A 16,874-nucleotide genomic window follows, 5' to 3' on the forward strand; every position below is an offset into this window, starting at 1 on the left:
TGTGCTTCCTACTCATTATTACTTTTTTGAAAGTAGTCATGTTATAATACTATTCTCAATATTAATAATTTGAAGCATCGTGTCTTTGCTTTTCTACATCCAAAAGAATTGGTTGAAGCAAAGCACTGCAAAATAAACTATCAGTAATCTACAAAAATAGGATGTAACCAAAGCTAATCATAAGATGGAATTAAAATTCATATTATACCCCCTTCACATACTATGCCAAACTTATAAACTTCAAAATCCTATTTCCTCTTTTGAAGTTAAATTGAAACAATTAAAGTTTGTAAGTCTTAGAGATGGAATGGTTATTTTGGCATGTTGTACAATGTTGTAGCGCCATGTTTGGCTTCATATCACTCTACCCCTCAAATGTGATTCTAGCCAAAAACTACAACTAATAGAATGGGTAAACAAGATTTTGAGCCTTAGCCACAGTAGAATTGAAATTAGAGTATCCTTTTAATCAAATGGCAGATTCTACCAAGTTGTTGATCTAATAGTATACGATCTCGTTAAATCCTCAAGATGACCAAAATATCAAGAGTTCAATTCATCAAAGCAACACTTGTTGGAAGGGGCAACCCCACATCCCAAAATGGATTAATTTTTTACTCAAAGTAAAGAAAACTCTTGGTAGTACCAGATTCTGGCACAAAGTGATCTTAACTTCTTAATTTAACATAACAAAGATAACCATATCTATCTTATTTATCTATATATTTGACTTTATACATTTATTTTAAATGTAGGTAAAACAAACGAAACATGGCCATTCCAAACATTTTGCGTAAGCGTTCTAAACCACAAAATAGTAAGTCCAGGGCAATGACCAAATCATAAAAAATATTATATTATAAGTTCTGTACTTGGTTAAGCAAAAAAACACCCACTGAAGGCACCAAGCTTGCCTTCTCAATCTTGCAAAGTACTTAAAATAATCTATAAATAGATTATCAAGGTGGCCAGAAAATTCCTGAGACATCAAGGGAGAACAAGTATGCTGATTGCTGACCCAAAAAAGTGGATAACAGAAATTACAAGACATAAATTAACATTTGGGTCCAAATTTATGCTTATGCTTAAGCATATTAATGATTAATGCTACACAAACAAAGTCAAAATGATCACTACCTTGAATTGTGGTCAAAACTGAAACAAGTGCAAAAAAATCCTGATCCTATTAAAGATGAAGGCACAAGTCACCACTGTGCTAATCCAGTCTCTGCTTGCTCTTGCTTTTTATCATCTTTGCCTTAAATCTTGACTTTACCATCAGAGTTTGTACTGTATTTGTGAAGTTCCCAACAGCCATCAAGACCAACAGGACGCCACAAAATATTACCTGCTCCAAGAGTATACCAATCATTATATGGCTAATATGGAGGAGAGCCCAGTGCATGAGGTTCTCATATAGTGAGATCTGAGGAGAGTAGATGTAAGTAGCCTTATCCCCACAAACGGAGAGACTATTTCCAGAATATGAATCTGTGACCTTTTGGTCAATACGCAACAACCTTACAATTGTGCCGAGACTCACCCTCTAATTATACAGCTAATATATGCTACAAGGATTCATTCTTTCAGGTTTTGCCAGTTGATGCACAAAATGAAGAACTAAAATAGAAAAGCACAAGCAAGGTAGTACCTGCCATTCAGAAACAACCCCAACAAATGCGGTATTGAGCAACAATACTCCAACATATGCCTCAAATCCCTAAACCAAGATAGGAACACAAATATTTACTTCACGAATGTCAAACCAAAATCCATGTGACACTCAGGTCAAAAAAAATTAAAAATGTGACTAAAGCAGAAAATTTCAGTTTTAAAGCAAATTAACAGTGGAACATATAAGGCAGAACAATAAGCTTAAGGCGTGTTTTGGGTCAAGCTGCGAAGTTACCTGCAATATGAAAAGTATGGGACACAGTAGCCACAGTTGGCCATCCACACCAGCTGTTTCCCCCCACACAACATCCATCCGCTTAGCCTAAAATTCAGAGAAAAGCAAGGATAAAAACTATGTATTTTCCAGTCCATTTGCTTAGAGAAATTTCACAATAAAATTATTGCTTTAGGGGAAAAGGAAATTATAACACGACATAGTGGGTCCAAGAGGTGAAAGGAAGTAACTACTAACTAGGCAAGATGATAGAATGACTGTGACGTATAACTAAACTAGAAATGAAAAAGCATGTACAAAAAATATTATTTAGCAGTCCCACCTTTCCTAATGCAATACGAGTATACAGTCTCTGGCGTTGATATCTATTTTGCAAAAGCATTGCAACTCCTTGCATCATAGCCCACTGTAGGAAAAGTTCTACACCTCTCTGCATGTGTTGTTGAGACATAAATGATAGGCACATAACAGAATTAATAGGAATTAAAAGGAAGCAAAAAACTATATACATTAGGGAAGGAAACTAGCCTGCTTTTTTGCACAATCTGGTTGTCCTTTAATTTCCCATGTAAGGCTCACAAGGGCCATTATCATAGCACAATAGTGATGATATATCCACCTGTAACCATATAGCAAGTTTATTTGCCAAAAGATTTAGTCCCATGTAAACCAATCTCTGCCCTTCCCAAAATCACAACGGTATGCAAAGATGACAGCGTTAGCAGGTCAAGTAAATAAAATTCCTGTCCTCCCCTTCCATGTTCTCAATCTAATGCAGGACAAGGAGGGATATGAAAGGAAGTTACTAAGAGGGGGAAGATATCCTCTTGTAAAAGGATAGAAACATCAAATAAAGAACATAAGCTCAAAAAAATGAACCAATCACTTGGCAAAGTAAAGGAAACCCCTTTAAAACTAGTGAACTGAAACCCACAAATAGACAAGGAAACAGGCATGTCCTGCACGATATCAGAAAGAATAAACCATGGCGGATCTGTAACGTTGCCCACCTAGTGGGATCAAGGCTTCATTGTTGTTGACGGATCTGTAACGGCAATCCATCCAAATGAACCGAATATCGTCACCAAACAAAAGACAGGTTACAAGATACCATATTCTCCCTCACAGCAAAACCTCAAAACAGTGAGAGAAAGACCATAAAGTTAAACATAGATGGACGCATCCAATGCCATACAAATAGTCCAAACAACTTACTTTGCTATTGATGGCTACTCATATGAATGCTTTTATGACTCAATACAAACTTCAATGGAAAGAGCCCTCTGATGCCCAAACACATGAATCAAACAATTAGTGTTAATCAAAGAAAGTATCACAATCCAAATGAAAGTCACAACTTAGTGTTAGTTTCAGCCATGACATTTCAGGAAGAAGATTCACAATAAGATGATTAAAAAACGATTCTGAAGGGTTTAATCTCCAAATGAGGGGCATAAGAATTAAGAAGTATATAAATAACAAAAGTAACTGATAATGGCCAATAAATATACCAAAATCATAGGCATCTTTTGGTCATTGAGGATCCAAAAAAAATGGACACTTCAAGAAATGGCAACTGAGTAGGAAAAAAAACTAAAAAGCATGTACAACATGCAAGGTAAGCAAATGATAAAAACAGGGAGAAAGAATGCCAAAGAAAAGTTATCCCAGAACGGAAAATGGACCATATCCACTTCCAGAGCAAGCAAAGATGAGAAAGAAGGTGATGTGATAAACTTCCTGGGATTTGAGTTGAGTTAGTAGCAGAAACCCCAAACTTGACATCCACTACCATGTCAATGAAAACATTATTTGCTCACTTTGCCACTAGGACAGTGTTCATAGACACAATAATCTCACTAAGTATCCCTTACTGGATACATAACTTGTAGGGTTTCGAAGGTTGATGAATCAATATCTGAGTTATCCAAGTTTCAATACTTTAATTTGACAACAAATCACAGAACCAAGAACCTCATGTCCCTTTATTAGCCATTATCTATTCTTTTTTCATGAGATCATTATAAAAAAATCCCGTCAACAAAGCCTACATATAGCGAAGAGTGTAGTGTATTTACCATGGCCGAATATCACTTCCATTGACTCTCAATATGTTCTCTCGCAATGCCAAACCAGTGTAAAGGAATAGCAGCCACGCCTGACAAATAATAATACCCAGTGACATATTTAGCATGAATGTTTTACCATGTAATCAAAGAAGAGAGGCTGATATCAAATACCTGGTACATCTGAACAGGGAAAGCTGGCAAGCATCCATCCCAAACCCAAGATCGTAGAATTAGTAGTATTGCTGGGAAAAGGAGGAACAGCAAGGCAGTTTTATCCTGAACATAGGAAGTGCCATTTTCATTATAAAAAAAAGTTAGACAAACTTCTTTTTCTGTGTGAAGTTTCACAAACTATCAATTTTGAGTCAACTATGTTATTTGCATGCATGTCTTTGTTCTTTTTCTAGTAAACATGCTTGAAAAAGAGGGATCAAACCAAACATACAAATCTCACAAAATCAAACAATGAAAAGTATAATCTCAAAAAACAATGATGCTATAAAGAGAATCAACAACTATGTTAGATTTGCAGCACCAAACCTCTGGCTACAAATAACATGAATGTAGAAGTACCATCACATTCTTTCATCCTATCTACTTAATTGATTTATATTACAGAGCATATCTATTAAAAAGTGCATTAGTAATCAATAATATGTGGATTAAGCATTGCATAGTTCTAAGCTCTCCTTTTCTAACACAACTAATGTCCTAGTTTCAAAAACTTATCCAATTTAAAAATATAACAGACGTAATGCTCTATATACAAAAGTTAAGTAGATAGAGAGAGCAAAGAGAATATACTCTGTAACTATTGTATTCCTCTTTAACCTTGAGTTGGACATCCTTTTTGGAGGCACGCACATTAATAGGTCCTATAAACATCCTCAAAAATTTTCCTGAAGTAGATTCACATGTAACATGTTATTATACTATCATAATATCAAACAGTAATCAACAAAGTACTGGTCCAGTAGTGTAAGATTCTGCTAGATCACAGAAAGACCAAAAGGTCGAGGGTTCGATTACACGGAGCACAGTAATAATAAATACTAAAACATATTAGAATATAAATCTTCTACACCACTATCTTGTAACACCTATTAGAAACTGAAACTAACGTCATTAAAAATTCCGATAACTTAATTTTTTAACAAGTGGCGTTAAACGAGTGTTACATTTTGAATGAATTAAAATAAACCGAATCCACAAAACCTTGGGCGTGACCAGGAAGGAGAGTAGCAGCGTCACCATCAACAACGATGCATCTTGCTCTGTGTAAATCTTCATTCAACTGAAACAATACATTAGGATCGAATTACATATCCAATAATAACCAAATTGTGTGAAAGTAATTGATTACGAACCTTATCGGCTAAGGCATGGTTATTGGAGAGAATTGAATAAAGAGAAGAACGAAGGGAACGAATTTTGGAATCAAGATGAAGAGCACGTTGACGAAGTGGTTGTTCATCGTTAATGGTTTTTGAGATGTGAGCTGAAACTGAATCCTGAAGATCCTTTGCTTCTTCAATCACCGTTGATACCTCTTCTTCTATCTTCTCCGCCGTTGATTCCTCCATCTCTCTCTCTCTCTCTATTTTCAGTCTTAGTTTTCAGCGAACCTCACCCACCAATTCTCATGCGCAACAACAAAGAACAAACACTACCGATCTAATCTTGGATTTTGTATCTTTATTTTACTTCAACTTTATTATATTTTATTTTTAAGATAGTCATCGACATAAAAAAATTTCAAAGGTTTAAACCTACTTATTAATTTAAATTATTGGATTTTCTTAAAATTGATCACTGAGATATTTTTAACTTAGGATTCTTTCGTTATTTTCTTTTGTTTTTTGTTGTAACCAATATTATAAGAGGAGGATTCACATACTCAGACTTACTTTTTATCTTAACCATCAATTATATAAAATAGTTTTTATCTACTCACTAATTGAAATTGAAATTATTGGATTCCACTAAAATTGATGGCAAGGATAAGCAGTAAGTTTAAAAAACTTACTCTTTGAGTAAGTGAATCCACATGTTATAATTATCAGTGTTATAAAAACTAGTTCGTGTCAGTCGGTTCAATCGGTAAACCGGTGAACCGGTCTCAATACCTGTATGGTACAGTAGTTATACCGTTCATGCAATCATACTGGTTAAAACTGGTCAAAGTCGGACATACTGACCGGTTTTCAATTGAACCGTACCGGTCATACCGGCCGTTTTTATTTAAAATTAATTTTTAATAAAATTAAAAAAAATATTGATTTTTCAACATTAATAATAATACATTATATTTTTATATTTAATTCGCCGTTATGTGGTTTAATTAGTGAACCATCGGTTGAGCCGCTATACCACTATATCAGCACCCTAACCGGTTTGAACTGGTCGGCACGAAACAGTTTTTATAACACTGTTATATACAATTAGTATATCATTTATTATTTATTTGGATTACTTTTTAAAAAAATCGATGATTGAAAATAAATAGTGGGTGATACAGTGATGGTATAAAAAAATCTTAAACTGAGTCAATGTATACATCTTTTTATCTTCAAAGTTTACTTAAGTGGCTCACAAAGGTGAAAAAGGGAACTTTCCTCTATGAAACTTAATGTGTTTTCCTTTTTACCATATCCCCCCTTTTGTGTTTCCCTTTACCATATTCTATTTTCACTTTTTCCATTTTTTTTAATACAAAAGCATAACAACATCATTTGGAATTACCATTTTTTTAAGAAAAAAAAGATGTATATACGAATAGTGTATGAATTTTATATATTATCAATATGTCATTTACTACTCATATTTGATTATCATTGACACTTCAAACAAATAATACAAATAAATGATAAATAATGTACTAATTGTATATAAATATATATATTTATAGTGCATAGATATTACACTTTTTTTTAAAACAATAATCTAAATAACTTTTAGTTTTGATAGTATAAGGTAGAAAAAGATAACTTAAACTAAGTCATTAACCAAACCAACATTTTGATTAAAAAATCTATAAAAAAGAGGTTATTGAAGTTACTTGTGGATATTGCCGATAGGAACATAACACGTGCAGTTATATCACCACTTAATGCTATATTTATGCAAGTTTGTTAACATTAATAGATAAGTAAGAATGGAATGATTAGTGTGGTTGGACGTGGAAAACATTTAAGACAAAAATAGTAATTTAAAATTATTATAAACTAAGTTGATAACATCAAAAAATAAGATAGACCAAAATGAGTATTTGGTTTACAATTATTATTATTTTTTTTGTATAAATTGAACATTGATTTTTAACTTTATACAATAAATGTATTTAACTTCCCTCAATTAATATAACAAATTCTCTATTGCTGAAGGCTAAGGAATTTAAACATTTTTATTGAAAGCACAATGTTTGAAGGTTTAATATATTTTTTTCTACCATTATAAAATTTTAAGATTAGGCGATGTATAAAATTATTAAAGTGTAATATATATATATATATATATACATTTATCAATATAAATATTTATACACAATAAATACATTATTCATTACTTATTTATATTATATTTTTTTTAAATAATAATTTAAAATAAATGATAAATAATAAAATAATAATATATGAAATCCTTACCCTTTACGTGTGTATATATATATTTTATAGGAAGTAATGATTCTCATTAATACTACTATATTAAATATTATTTAAAAAACTTCCACAAGTAAAATTTATGGAGCTCTGCAAACCGAAGACAATTATTAGAAAGTGGTTGATATTTCAAATCCATACATTTTATTCACCAATTCATAATTTTATTTTATTTCCAAAAGGGATGCGTTATCTTCAATGAATAAGACATCACCAACCAAACATTAAGGACCACTTCACCAATTAATTCATGATTGAGTTTACAAAAAGTGATTTTTTTTCCGGATTAAAAACAAAACTCCAACTTTCACAAAGTAAACATATCCATACCACAATTATTTAGAGATAGAACATGTATATCATAATGAATAAAGTATTTTAGAATATTTTAAATTATTCTATAGAGAATATATATAAAAATATTTGGATATTGAGACTATATTATTAGTATATCTTAATTTTGTTAAAGTACAGATAATTTTTGTAGGATTTAAATTATTTTATTCTATCTTTATAATTTGTTTTATTATTTAATTAAAAATCTAATATTCATTTAAATATGAGTTAATGTCATTTCTTTTGTATCACACCATCATCAAATCATCATTTATAATATTATTAATTCAATTTATTATTTTGAGAATTTCTTTTCCTCCTTTTATATCTCAATCCTATAATTTCGAGATATATATTACCAAATATTTTTATCCCTTCACTTCCAAGGTTTCAAATTGCAAGTTTAGAAAAGAAAATAACCAAAGATCGTTTTGGTTTTGGAAATACGAAAAGAAATGGCCTAAAGTTAAATTTGGAGAAAAAAACAAGAAGGTTAGTTTGATATTCTCTCTTACAAAATTTGCAATCCCATATATCACTAACAAATAACATATATCATATCTAAAACAAAATATTATTTCACAACACATTACTTTTTATTAAATATAATTTATTTGTAATTTTTATTTGATACACTTTATATTATATTTCTTTATTTTTATTTTAATTGTCAAAGTAAGGTGATGTGATGATTAATATGTCAGTGATAGTTCCATGTTGTAATATATATTTTTATAGAAATTGAAAGGGGTTAAATGTAAAATAGGAAAGAGAAAAATCATACCATGGTGATAGAAGAATATAAAAACACTGAAATATGATTATATGGTTTTTGTTGTGAAAATAAAAATATGTGAAAGGTAAGTTACACTATTATAGATAATTATTTTGTGTTTTTCTTTTATTAAATAGAATATACATGATGGGTTAAAAGGCATAGAGCGGGGATACAACATGCAAGAGATACATGGTAACCCTAGTTTCTCTCACTTTCTTTCCGCAATCACATCTTCATTTTACAATAAATAACATGTCATAATTTGAGACACGCGTGAAGCTCTATTTAGATCTTGCTATTAAGTTAAGGAGAAACAGCCCTAGCCTGACTTTGTAATGTGCAATGTAGTGTCGACCAAAATGTTTGATTATTCTTTGCCAATAAAAAAATAAATCCTTTATTCAGAGCAAAAAGATGTATATATAAACAATTAATAGTATAAGAAATTTTTATATTATTATTATATTATATATTATTCATTTTAATTATCATTCATTTTAAAATAAAAGTATTACAAACGAATGGCAAATAATGCATCAACTATGTATAATTTTTACGATGTCAATACATAGATATTACATGTTTATATTGTGTTTTTATATTATACATGAAAATTCTTGGTTGTCCTTTTATTGATAAAGTGTTACTACAAAATTTAAATTTTAGTTTTTATTGTGTTGTATGCTAGCTTGTAGCAGATTTATTACTAGATGTTACTACCCACACTATATTGAATTCTTTGATGATGGAAAATGCTACAATTGAAATCGTAGGGTGTTGGTGCAGTGGAAACGGTTGTTGCGCAGCGTTGGCCACAAACAATCAAATAATGTGCATAGAATAAATATAAGAGAAGAAACAAGAGAATTTGTTAACGCGGTTCGGCCAATTGTGCCTACGTCCCCGGGAACGCTGAGCGGCTACCAAGATATTATTAGAGAATAAGGATTACAAACTCTGGCACACCCATGAGCTACCTGCCCATGAGGTGTTCCTATTTGGTGCTTATATCTGGTGCACATTATAACAAGGGACTTGAGTCCAATATATAGCATTAATATTCTACTATATTCTAATTATAGGCAATGTGAGACTTCATATAATAACATATTTCAAATATCCCCAACAATCTCCACATTGATTGAAATAGACGAATATCTCGCTCCTTAGGAAATCTACACAATAATCTCCACCTTAGCGAATATATAACTCCACCTTGTTCAATGTCTGGTTCTCTTTAATTGCTCCCCTACAGCATAGATCTTCCGAGTATCCTTGACGATGTTACCAAGAGCCTAGCTCTCTAAACTTGTAGTGCAGCTTCCCGTACCGCCATAAAATGGAACACGCCGCCTAACCACTTATTGCTAGGAAGTCTTTCGATATATTGGAACTTTTACACAAAAGCTCACCAACAATCGTCCTCTTCAATCTCAGTCAAACTGAACATTGGAGCTTCCTTGGAAAACCTCAATCGCTACCACCATTGTCTACTCCGACAATCCTAGTTCAAAAGAACTATCATACTCCACCATAAGGAGTATACCCACAGCGCACACCCTACGTCAATGCTAACTAATGGTTGTGTCACATCCTTGCATCTAAGCCAATGTCCATGTTACACCCTTGCATCTCTACCAATGCTCGTGTTACAACTTGCATCAAAGCCAATGCCCATGTTACACCCTACATCAAAGTCAGTCAGCGCCTCTGTGCATCTACTAACAATTAACATCCTTCATTATGACATCTCTGACATGTCATTAGGATATTCCACTTCTCATCTTAAATGAGAACATTCTCTCAACATCTAAAGATATATTGTCAGCACATGTCTCTGGGTCAAACTCAACACATGAGTCCTTATCTTCACCATCCTAATCCAGTACATGAATTTTTGGGATTCTGGATCAACATATACGACGCCCACACCACAGTTCCACCATGTTTCATTCTCCTTCAACTCATCTATCCTATCTTTGCGCCATTATCTTTGATGCACATTGTCTAACCATCATGCAAGAAACAAGAGAATTTGTTAACGAAGTTCGGCCAATTGTGCCTACGTCCACGGGAGCGCTGAGCGGCTACCAAGATATTATTAGAGAATAATGATTACAAACCTAGCACACCCATGGGCCTACCTGCCCATGAGTGTTCCTATTTGGTGCTTATATCTGGTACACATTATAACAAGGGACTTGAGTCCAATATATAACATTAATATTCTACTATATTCTAATTCTAGTCAATGTGTGTCTTCATATGATAACATATTTTAAACATCCCCAACAGTAACACACCATACGATAAATCACATCCTTCCAAACCATGCAGTCATAAAATGCTGATGGGATAGCAAAAAAATATTGTATTTGCTTAGATGCTGATTTCAACCCAACTAAATGTGTAAACTTCATTTTAACAAGATAAATTCTTTAAAATATATTTGAAAAGTTACAACTTCAAACTATAAAATCTTTAAAAAAATAAGCACATGAACCTTTTATGACCTAATTTATTTCCCATTACTCACAATTACACATATTCCTTAACTCTGGTGCATCCCACGGATAAATACACCAGTCAGAAAGGAAATTGTCTATATTTCCTTGAATCTAGAATTGCAAGATACATGTTGAAGGAGTTTGTGATATATGTTAAAAAAAGATGTTGTAAATTATATTATTTTCTACACTACATAATTATTAATATCTTGAATTTCAAAATGTAGAATTATGAAATCTTAACACGTGGCATCATCTCTTGTGTTATTATTGGTAGAGATAATAACTAAATCTAATAAAACTAAATTCATCTATTAAAATTTATAAATTTAAGCATTTGTTTGATAGGGTAAAGTTAGAGAAATGAGAAGTAGTTAAAGAGAAGTCGAGAGTTTCTCTAATTTGGTTGAGAGGAGAAAAAAAAGAGAGAGTAAAAATGTGTAGGTCTTGCAGATTTTTTTCTTCCTACTTATGATGTGAGAAGGAAATAAGAGGAGAATGAGTAAATTTGTATAAAATGTCAATAATACCCTTAAATAATTGATCTCCTAATTTTATATATTATTTTTTACTTAATTCATAATAATATTGTTTTAATTATTGATTAGTAATTAAAAGAAAGTTACATATTTCACAAAGTGATACTTTAGTGAGAAAGTGGAGAGAAATTAAAATTTTGTATGAAAGGTGAAAAAACATCCTTCAATTTTGTATTTATTTTATATATTTTTTGTTTTAAATACTACTAATATAAATAACTATCTTTTGGATATAAAAATATCGATTAAAAGTGTTAAGTAATTTTAACATTTATTTTTAATTAATAATAAAACAACATATTTCTCTCTATTTTCTTAATTTTAGAGACATTTTTGTCATTTGAGCCATAATATCAACCCTCTCTTCTCATTTTCTATTTAACAAGCAAGAGAGAAAGAGAACAAAATATTTATTTCTATCCACTTTCTATCATTCTTTTCTAATTTTAAACATTACAAAAATTTACTCTATTTCTCTTCTTTCTTTTTCTCTCTTATTATATATTATTTTATTTCTCTTGTGCAACCAAATAAAACCTAAATGAATTTAATGTAATAGATAATTTTAATAATGTATAGATTTAAATTTATCTATTATATTCACTAAATAACCATTATTATATTCATTTGGATAAATAAATCATTCATCCAAAAATTCAAAAGAAATAATATGTTTACTAGTTAATACGAGTTGGGCTCATCTCCATTAATGGAGAGACAAGTAGTGAGAAAATACACTAAAAACTCAAAAGACAATGACATTTATAACATTTATTTTTTATTAAAATTATAATTTTGGCCTTAAAAATACACTACAAAATATAACTTGCCTCTCCATTAATGTAGAGGAATCTAACTCGGTTAATACATGGTTATGCAAATATTATATATGGCCATTATTTCATTACATGTGCCTCTATCACCAGAATTTGGTAGTAGTTTTGATAGGTCATTGGGGGAATCAAACACTGAAGAATGGAGTTTTTTATGCATATTCAAAAGATGATAACAAAAACATGAGTTTACAATATTTTCTATGTGATATAATCTACTCATGATAATAAGGCAAAGGGGTGTGACAAGAAAGAAAGGTTATGAAGGGAAAAGGGGCATTGTACAAGTATTGTACCTAGAAACCAGCAACAATAATAGTAAGGCAAAAACTTAATACTTAAAGGTTTGAGTAATGTAATCATTTATAAAAGATAAAAAAGAGGAGTGTTAGAGTGCTAATAATTTATAATACTAATATAAATATTAGTATTTGTTATTTATAATATTACATACTACCAACATTCTCATTGATCAATTTGATAAAAGAATGTATATTAAAATATATAATAAATATTTATAAGAATAATTACATGTAGAACTTTAAAGACGGCTTACTTGTAACATTTTACAAATTTTTTTTTTAAACAATTGGAAAAATAAATTTTTAAAAAGTGTTTTTATAAAAAATAAAAAATAAAAAACTTTTAAAAAAAATAAATTTTAAAAGTGTTTTTTATTTTTAAAACTGAATTTTAAAAATAATTTTTATTGAAATAGTGATTTTGATTTTATTTAAAATGTGTTTAATTCAAATTAAAAAAGTAAAATGGATTATATATTAACTATCCAATCCATTCAAATAAATTCATAGATAAATCAAAATTCATTCATTAAATTTATATATGGGTACACGAGATAATTTAAAACATAAAACTTAATAAATTTATATAAATGACTTACTATCCATTCATTTATACAAAAATTATGTTTTAACTTTATTAATAGTATAAAATATAAAACTATAAATATAGATATAAATTTTATTATATTTCTTATATTTAAATTATTTTTTCTTAAATAATTTAACATAAAAATAATATATATATCAAGATAAAATAAGAATGTGAGTTAATCGGTACGGAATGCAGGTCGACACAATTGTGATAATGTAAAAACTCATTATATACATATTTTTCAAAATAAAGAGTATGTGGAAATTTTTTGTCAGGATAAAAATAAAAGTATCAAATAAATCAACAGCATGTGTGATAACGGCAATCGAAACCGTCCATCTATCAAATGAAAATCCACCCGTCCAATTTATTCCCCTTCCACTATATAATGATTATAATCCCTTTTCGGTTCTCACGAGTATCTCACATAAGCAAAATCTTCAAGCCAAGATTAGCAGAATTCTCGAAAGAAGAAAAATAATTAGGAGTTTTAGAAAAGAGGGATTTAGGGTTTCGATCTCTCCCTCGCCAACGATTTTCGTGATCGGCAATTGTATGAAAAACCGTGAAGAATTTTTTTCAGCGTAGGGTTTTTGTTCGAAGATGAACGATCAATCTCAGATGATGATGAATTTGAATAAGATGAATCAACAGCCTCAGATGATGAATCAGGTGCAGCAAATGATGAACCAGCAGCATCAGATTATGAATCAGCAATCTCAGATTATGATGAATCAGACTCAGCCTCAGATTATGAATCGTGGTGGTTACAACAAGTTCTGGTCTCAGCAGCAGCAACAACAACCTCATATGGACCCTAACATGAAGTTTAAGAATCCTATGCAATCGAATTTTGCGAAATCGGGGCGAGGTAACAACTGGAAGGGTAAGAATGTAAGTGACAAACGCAAAGACACTAGGAGGATAATGGAAAAACCGAATCCGAGTGGTTCCATTACTCTTCCAATTCCAAACAACAACACTGTTGTTGGTATTGGTGGTTCTTACCAACCACCTACTCTTCATGAGTTGCAATCTCAAAACCGTTTGAAAGCGCGTAAGTTCTATCCTAAGAAGAAGTTTAACAATAGGTTTGCTCCTTATGCGCCTAGGAATACGACTTCGTTTATTATTCGAGCTAAGAAATCGGGTGGTATTGCTTCACTTGTGTCGCCTTGTCCTGTGACTCCGGCTGTGCTTCCAACGCCTATATTGTCTCCCTCGAGGGAGATGTTAGGTGATATGGCCAAAGAGGAGTGGGGTGTTGATGGTTATGGCTCGATGAAGGGTTTGATACGGCTTCGTTCACCAGGGCATGAGGCAGATGTTCATGATGAGGAGGATGAAGAGGATGGTGGTGGTGGGTCGAGTGAGAGTGATGTGGAGGAGCATGTTGAGGTGGAGAGGAGGCTGGATCATGATTTGAGCCGGTTTGAGATGATATACCCGAATTATGGAGGTGACTATAACAATGGGTTGGAGAATAGGGTAGATGATCAGGATTCTCATATTGCACAGCTGGAGGAGGAGAATTTGACATTGAAGGAGCGACTTTTCTTGATGGAGAGGGAGTTGGGTGATCTTCGAAGGAGGATGCTGTTTCTCGAGAGGCAGAATCACGCTGTGGAAGATGTTAATGAGGAAGTGGTGGAGAATGGCTCTGATAATGAAAGTGAGGGTGGATTGGATGTTCCAGTTATGGGTATTGAGAACAATGTGGAAATGGTTCATTCGATGCTGGAGAGTGTGAGAAATGAGAACTTTGAGGTCCAGGCTAGGGTGGATAATGATGGAGTATCAGTGGCTGGAGGTGCAGGCGATGTTTGTATGGTAGAGTCTGTTCCGGATGAGGTGATTGCAAAAAAGAATGAGATCAAAAGTAATGAAATGGAGGATGAGTTTGTGATTAATGAAGTGGAGAAGGCTAAGGTTGAGCAGAAGGATGAAGAAGCCACACAGCGGTTTTTACCAGATGAAGTTCTTGCAAAAGAAAATGATGTATTGAATAAAAATGTGAGTGGTGAATTTGATATGCAGGACAGAAATGATGAATCAAACTTTCGTGAAGCAGCAAATGATTGTGGAAATGACAGTCTTTACTAAGAAGGATGAATGCAAGGATCAGGTAGATGGGACAACCTTGCACACTCACTGTTGAAGATGATGATGATTCACATGTACTGCATTAGCTTAAGTTGTTTCTCTGAATAGGCTTTTGAGTTGGAGACTAGGGTGAAACTAATTCTACAACCTCTTAACACATAAAATGATGGTATAGTTAGTCTCGTAGTTCAGTAGTTTACTTTTATGTCTTTTTTGGGTATGATTTGGTAGAATGAAGGGTTGGGGAGGACTTGTGGTTTTCAACTTCATAGTCATATCTCATGGACCTTAATGAGGACAGTAAAGGGTAGGAGCTGAGTTTCCTTCCTTTTCTTACCTTCTTCGATGTGGTTTGGTTGTCTAGATGTATAGGAAATAGTAGAAGTTGCTAAGTTTGCAGGTTTGTTTATGTTTAGGAGATTTACTTGTGTCTTATAAGTCAAAATGTTCCTCCGATTAGGATGTGAAGAACCTGTGAATTTGTAAGAAGAACTGATAAATACTTAGTACTTCTGCTTGTAGTTAATTTCATGGATTTAATTTTCTCTATTTTCTTGGTTGGGTTTATGTTTTCTATTTTGTTCATTTTGCTTATGAGGATTCTTTATACTCCTCCTTGTAATTAGTTCTCTTTAACATAATGAATTTCTCCTTTCATTGATAAAAATAAAATTATGAGATATTCACTGTGTAGTGTGTACCGTGAAAATTCAAGATACTTGTTTAGTGAATGAATTGTTAGAAAACACGGCTAGTCAGTGAACTTTGTGAGTGAATGCAGAATGAAGTCCTTATACTGAGGAAATTTCTATAATGGATTAATGGTAGCTTGCTGTTACCCCGTAACTTATTAATACTATGTTCCTGAAGTACTCTGAAGTGCTCCTTTAACTAGCATACATTTTTAAGAGAGGTTTGGTTATATCATAATTTTGTGTTGCGCATTCAAGTGAATGATTGCGTTAGCATAACTATGGAGCAAGTATGAGAACTCTCATATAGAGTTCGATCTGAAACTGGGTCTTTCTCTTAATTGTAAGGTGGCTTTGAACTCGAAGTTTGATAGAGCGGTATTTCTGCCCAGATTTTACAAAGGGGTACCGAAGTTTGATATGCCAATTGCTACCGAGTTGGAATGGAAATTCTCATATATTGTGGATGATGCAGCAGGTATGGGTTTACAATGGTTCACAAAGAAAGGATTCAGCAAAGCTGTTAATAAAGGAGAAAATGGAAATTTTGTTGCT

The 16,874-nt window shown here is 32.1% G+C and overlaps 2 protein-coding genes across 2 annotated transcripts; one reads left to right on the forward strand and one right to left on the reverse strand.

Moving 5' to 3' along the window:
* Positions 933-5,665, reverse strand: LOC109354471 (transmembrane protein 120 homolog). Its single transcript, XM_019596991.1, has 10 exons — positions 5,346-5,665; positions 5,194-5,272; positions 4,783-4,877; positions 4,150-4,254; positions 3,988-4,067; positions 2,438-2,528; positions 2,232-2,339; positions 1,910-1,996; positions 1,652-1,720; positions 933-1,348 (listed from the first exon to the last, which is right to left on the reverse strand). The coding sequence occupies exons 1-10, from the start codon at positions 5,559-5,561 to the stop codon at positions 1,217-1,219; spliced, it is 1,062 nt and encodes a 353-aa protein (XP_019452536.1). The 5' UTR covers positions 5,562-5,665; the 3' UTR covers positions 933-1,216.
* LOC109354526 lies at positions 13,937-16,820 on the forward strand. Its single transcript, XM_019597106.1, has 2 exons — positions 13,937-15,649; positions 16,668-16,820. The coding sequence occupies exon 1, from the start codon at positions 14,128-14,130 to the stop codon at positions 15,625-15,627; it is 1,500 nt and encodes a 499-aa protein (XP_019452651.1). The 5' UTR covers positions 13,937-14,127; the 3' UTR covers positions 15,628-15,649; positions 16,668-16,820.

The sequence above is a fragment of the Lupinus angustifolius genome, chromosome LG08 (genome assembly GCF_001865875.1).
Source record: "Lupinus angustifolius cultivar Tanjil chromosome LG08, LupAngTanjil_v1.0, whole genome shotgun sequence".
NCBI lineage: Eukaryota > Viridiplantae > Streptophyta > Magnoliopsida > Fabales > Fabaceae > Lupinus > Lupinus angustifolius.

Bases quoted from the DNA above. Each gene is read 5' to 3' on its own strand.
- LOC109354526 (XM_019597106.1), top strand. From the start codon at position 14,128: ATGAACGATCAATCTCAGATGATGATGAATTTGAATAAGATGAATCAA.
- LOC109354471 (XM_019596991.1), bottom strand. From the start codon at position 5,561: ATGGAGGAATCAACGGCGGAGAAGATAGAAGAAGAGGTATCAACGGTG. The intron at 4,878-5,193 runs GTTTTGTGGATT...AATCTACTTCAG, and splicing joins CCTTCCTGGTCACGCCCAAG to GAAAATTTTTGAGGATGTTT. The intron at 1,721-1,909 runs GTAACTTCGCAG...ATCTTGGTTTAG, and splicing joins CCATACTTTTCATATTGCAG to GGATTTGAGGCATATGTTGG.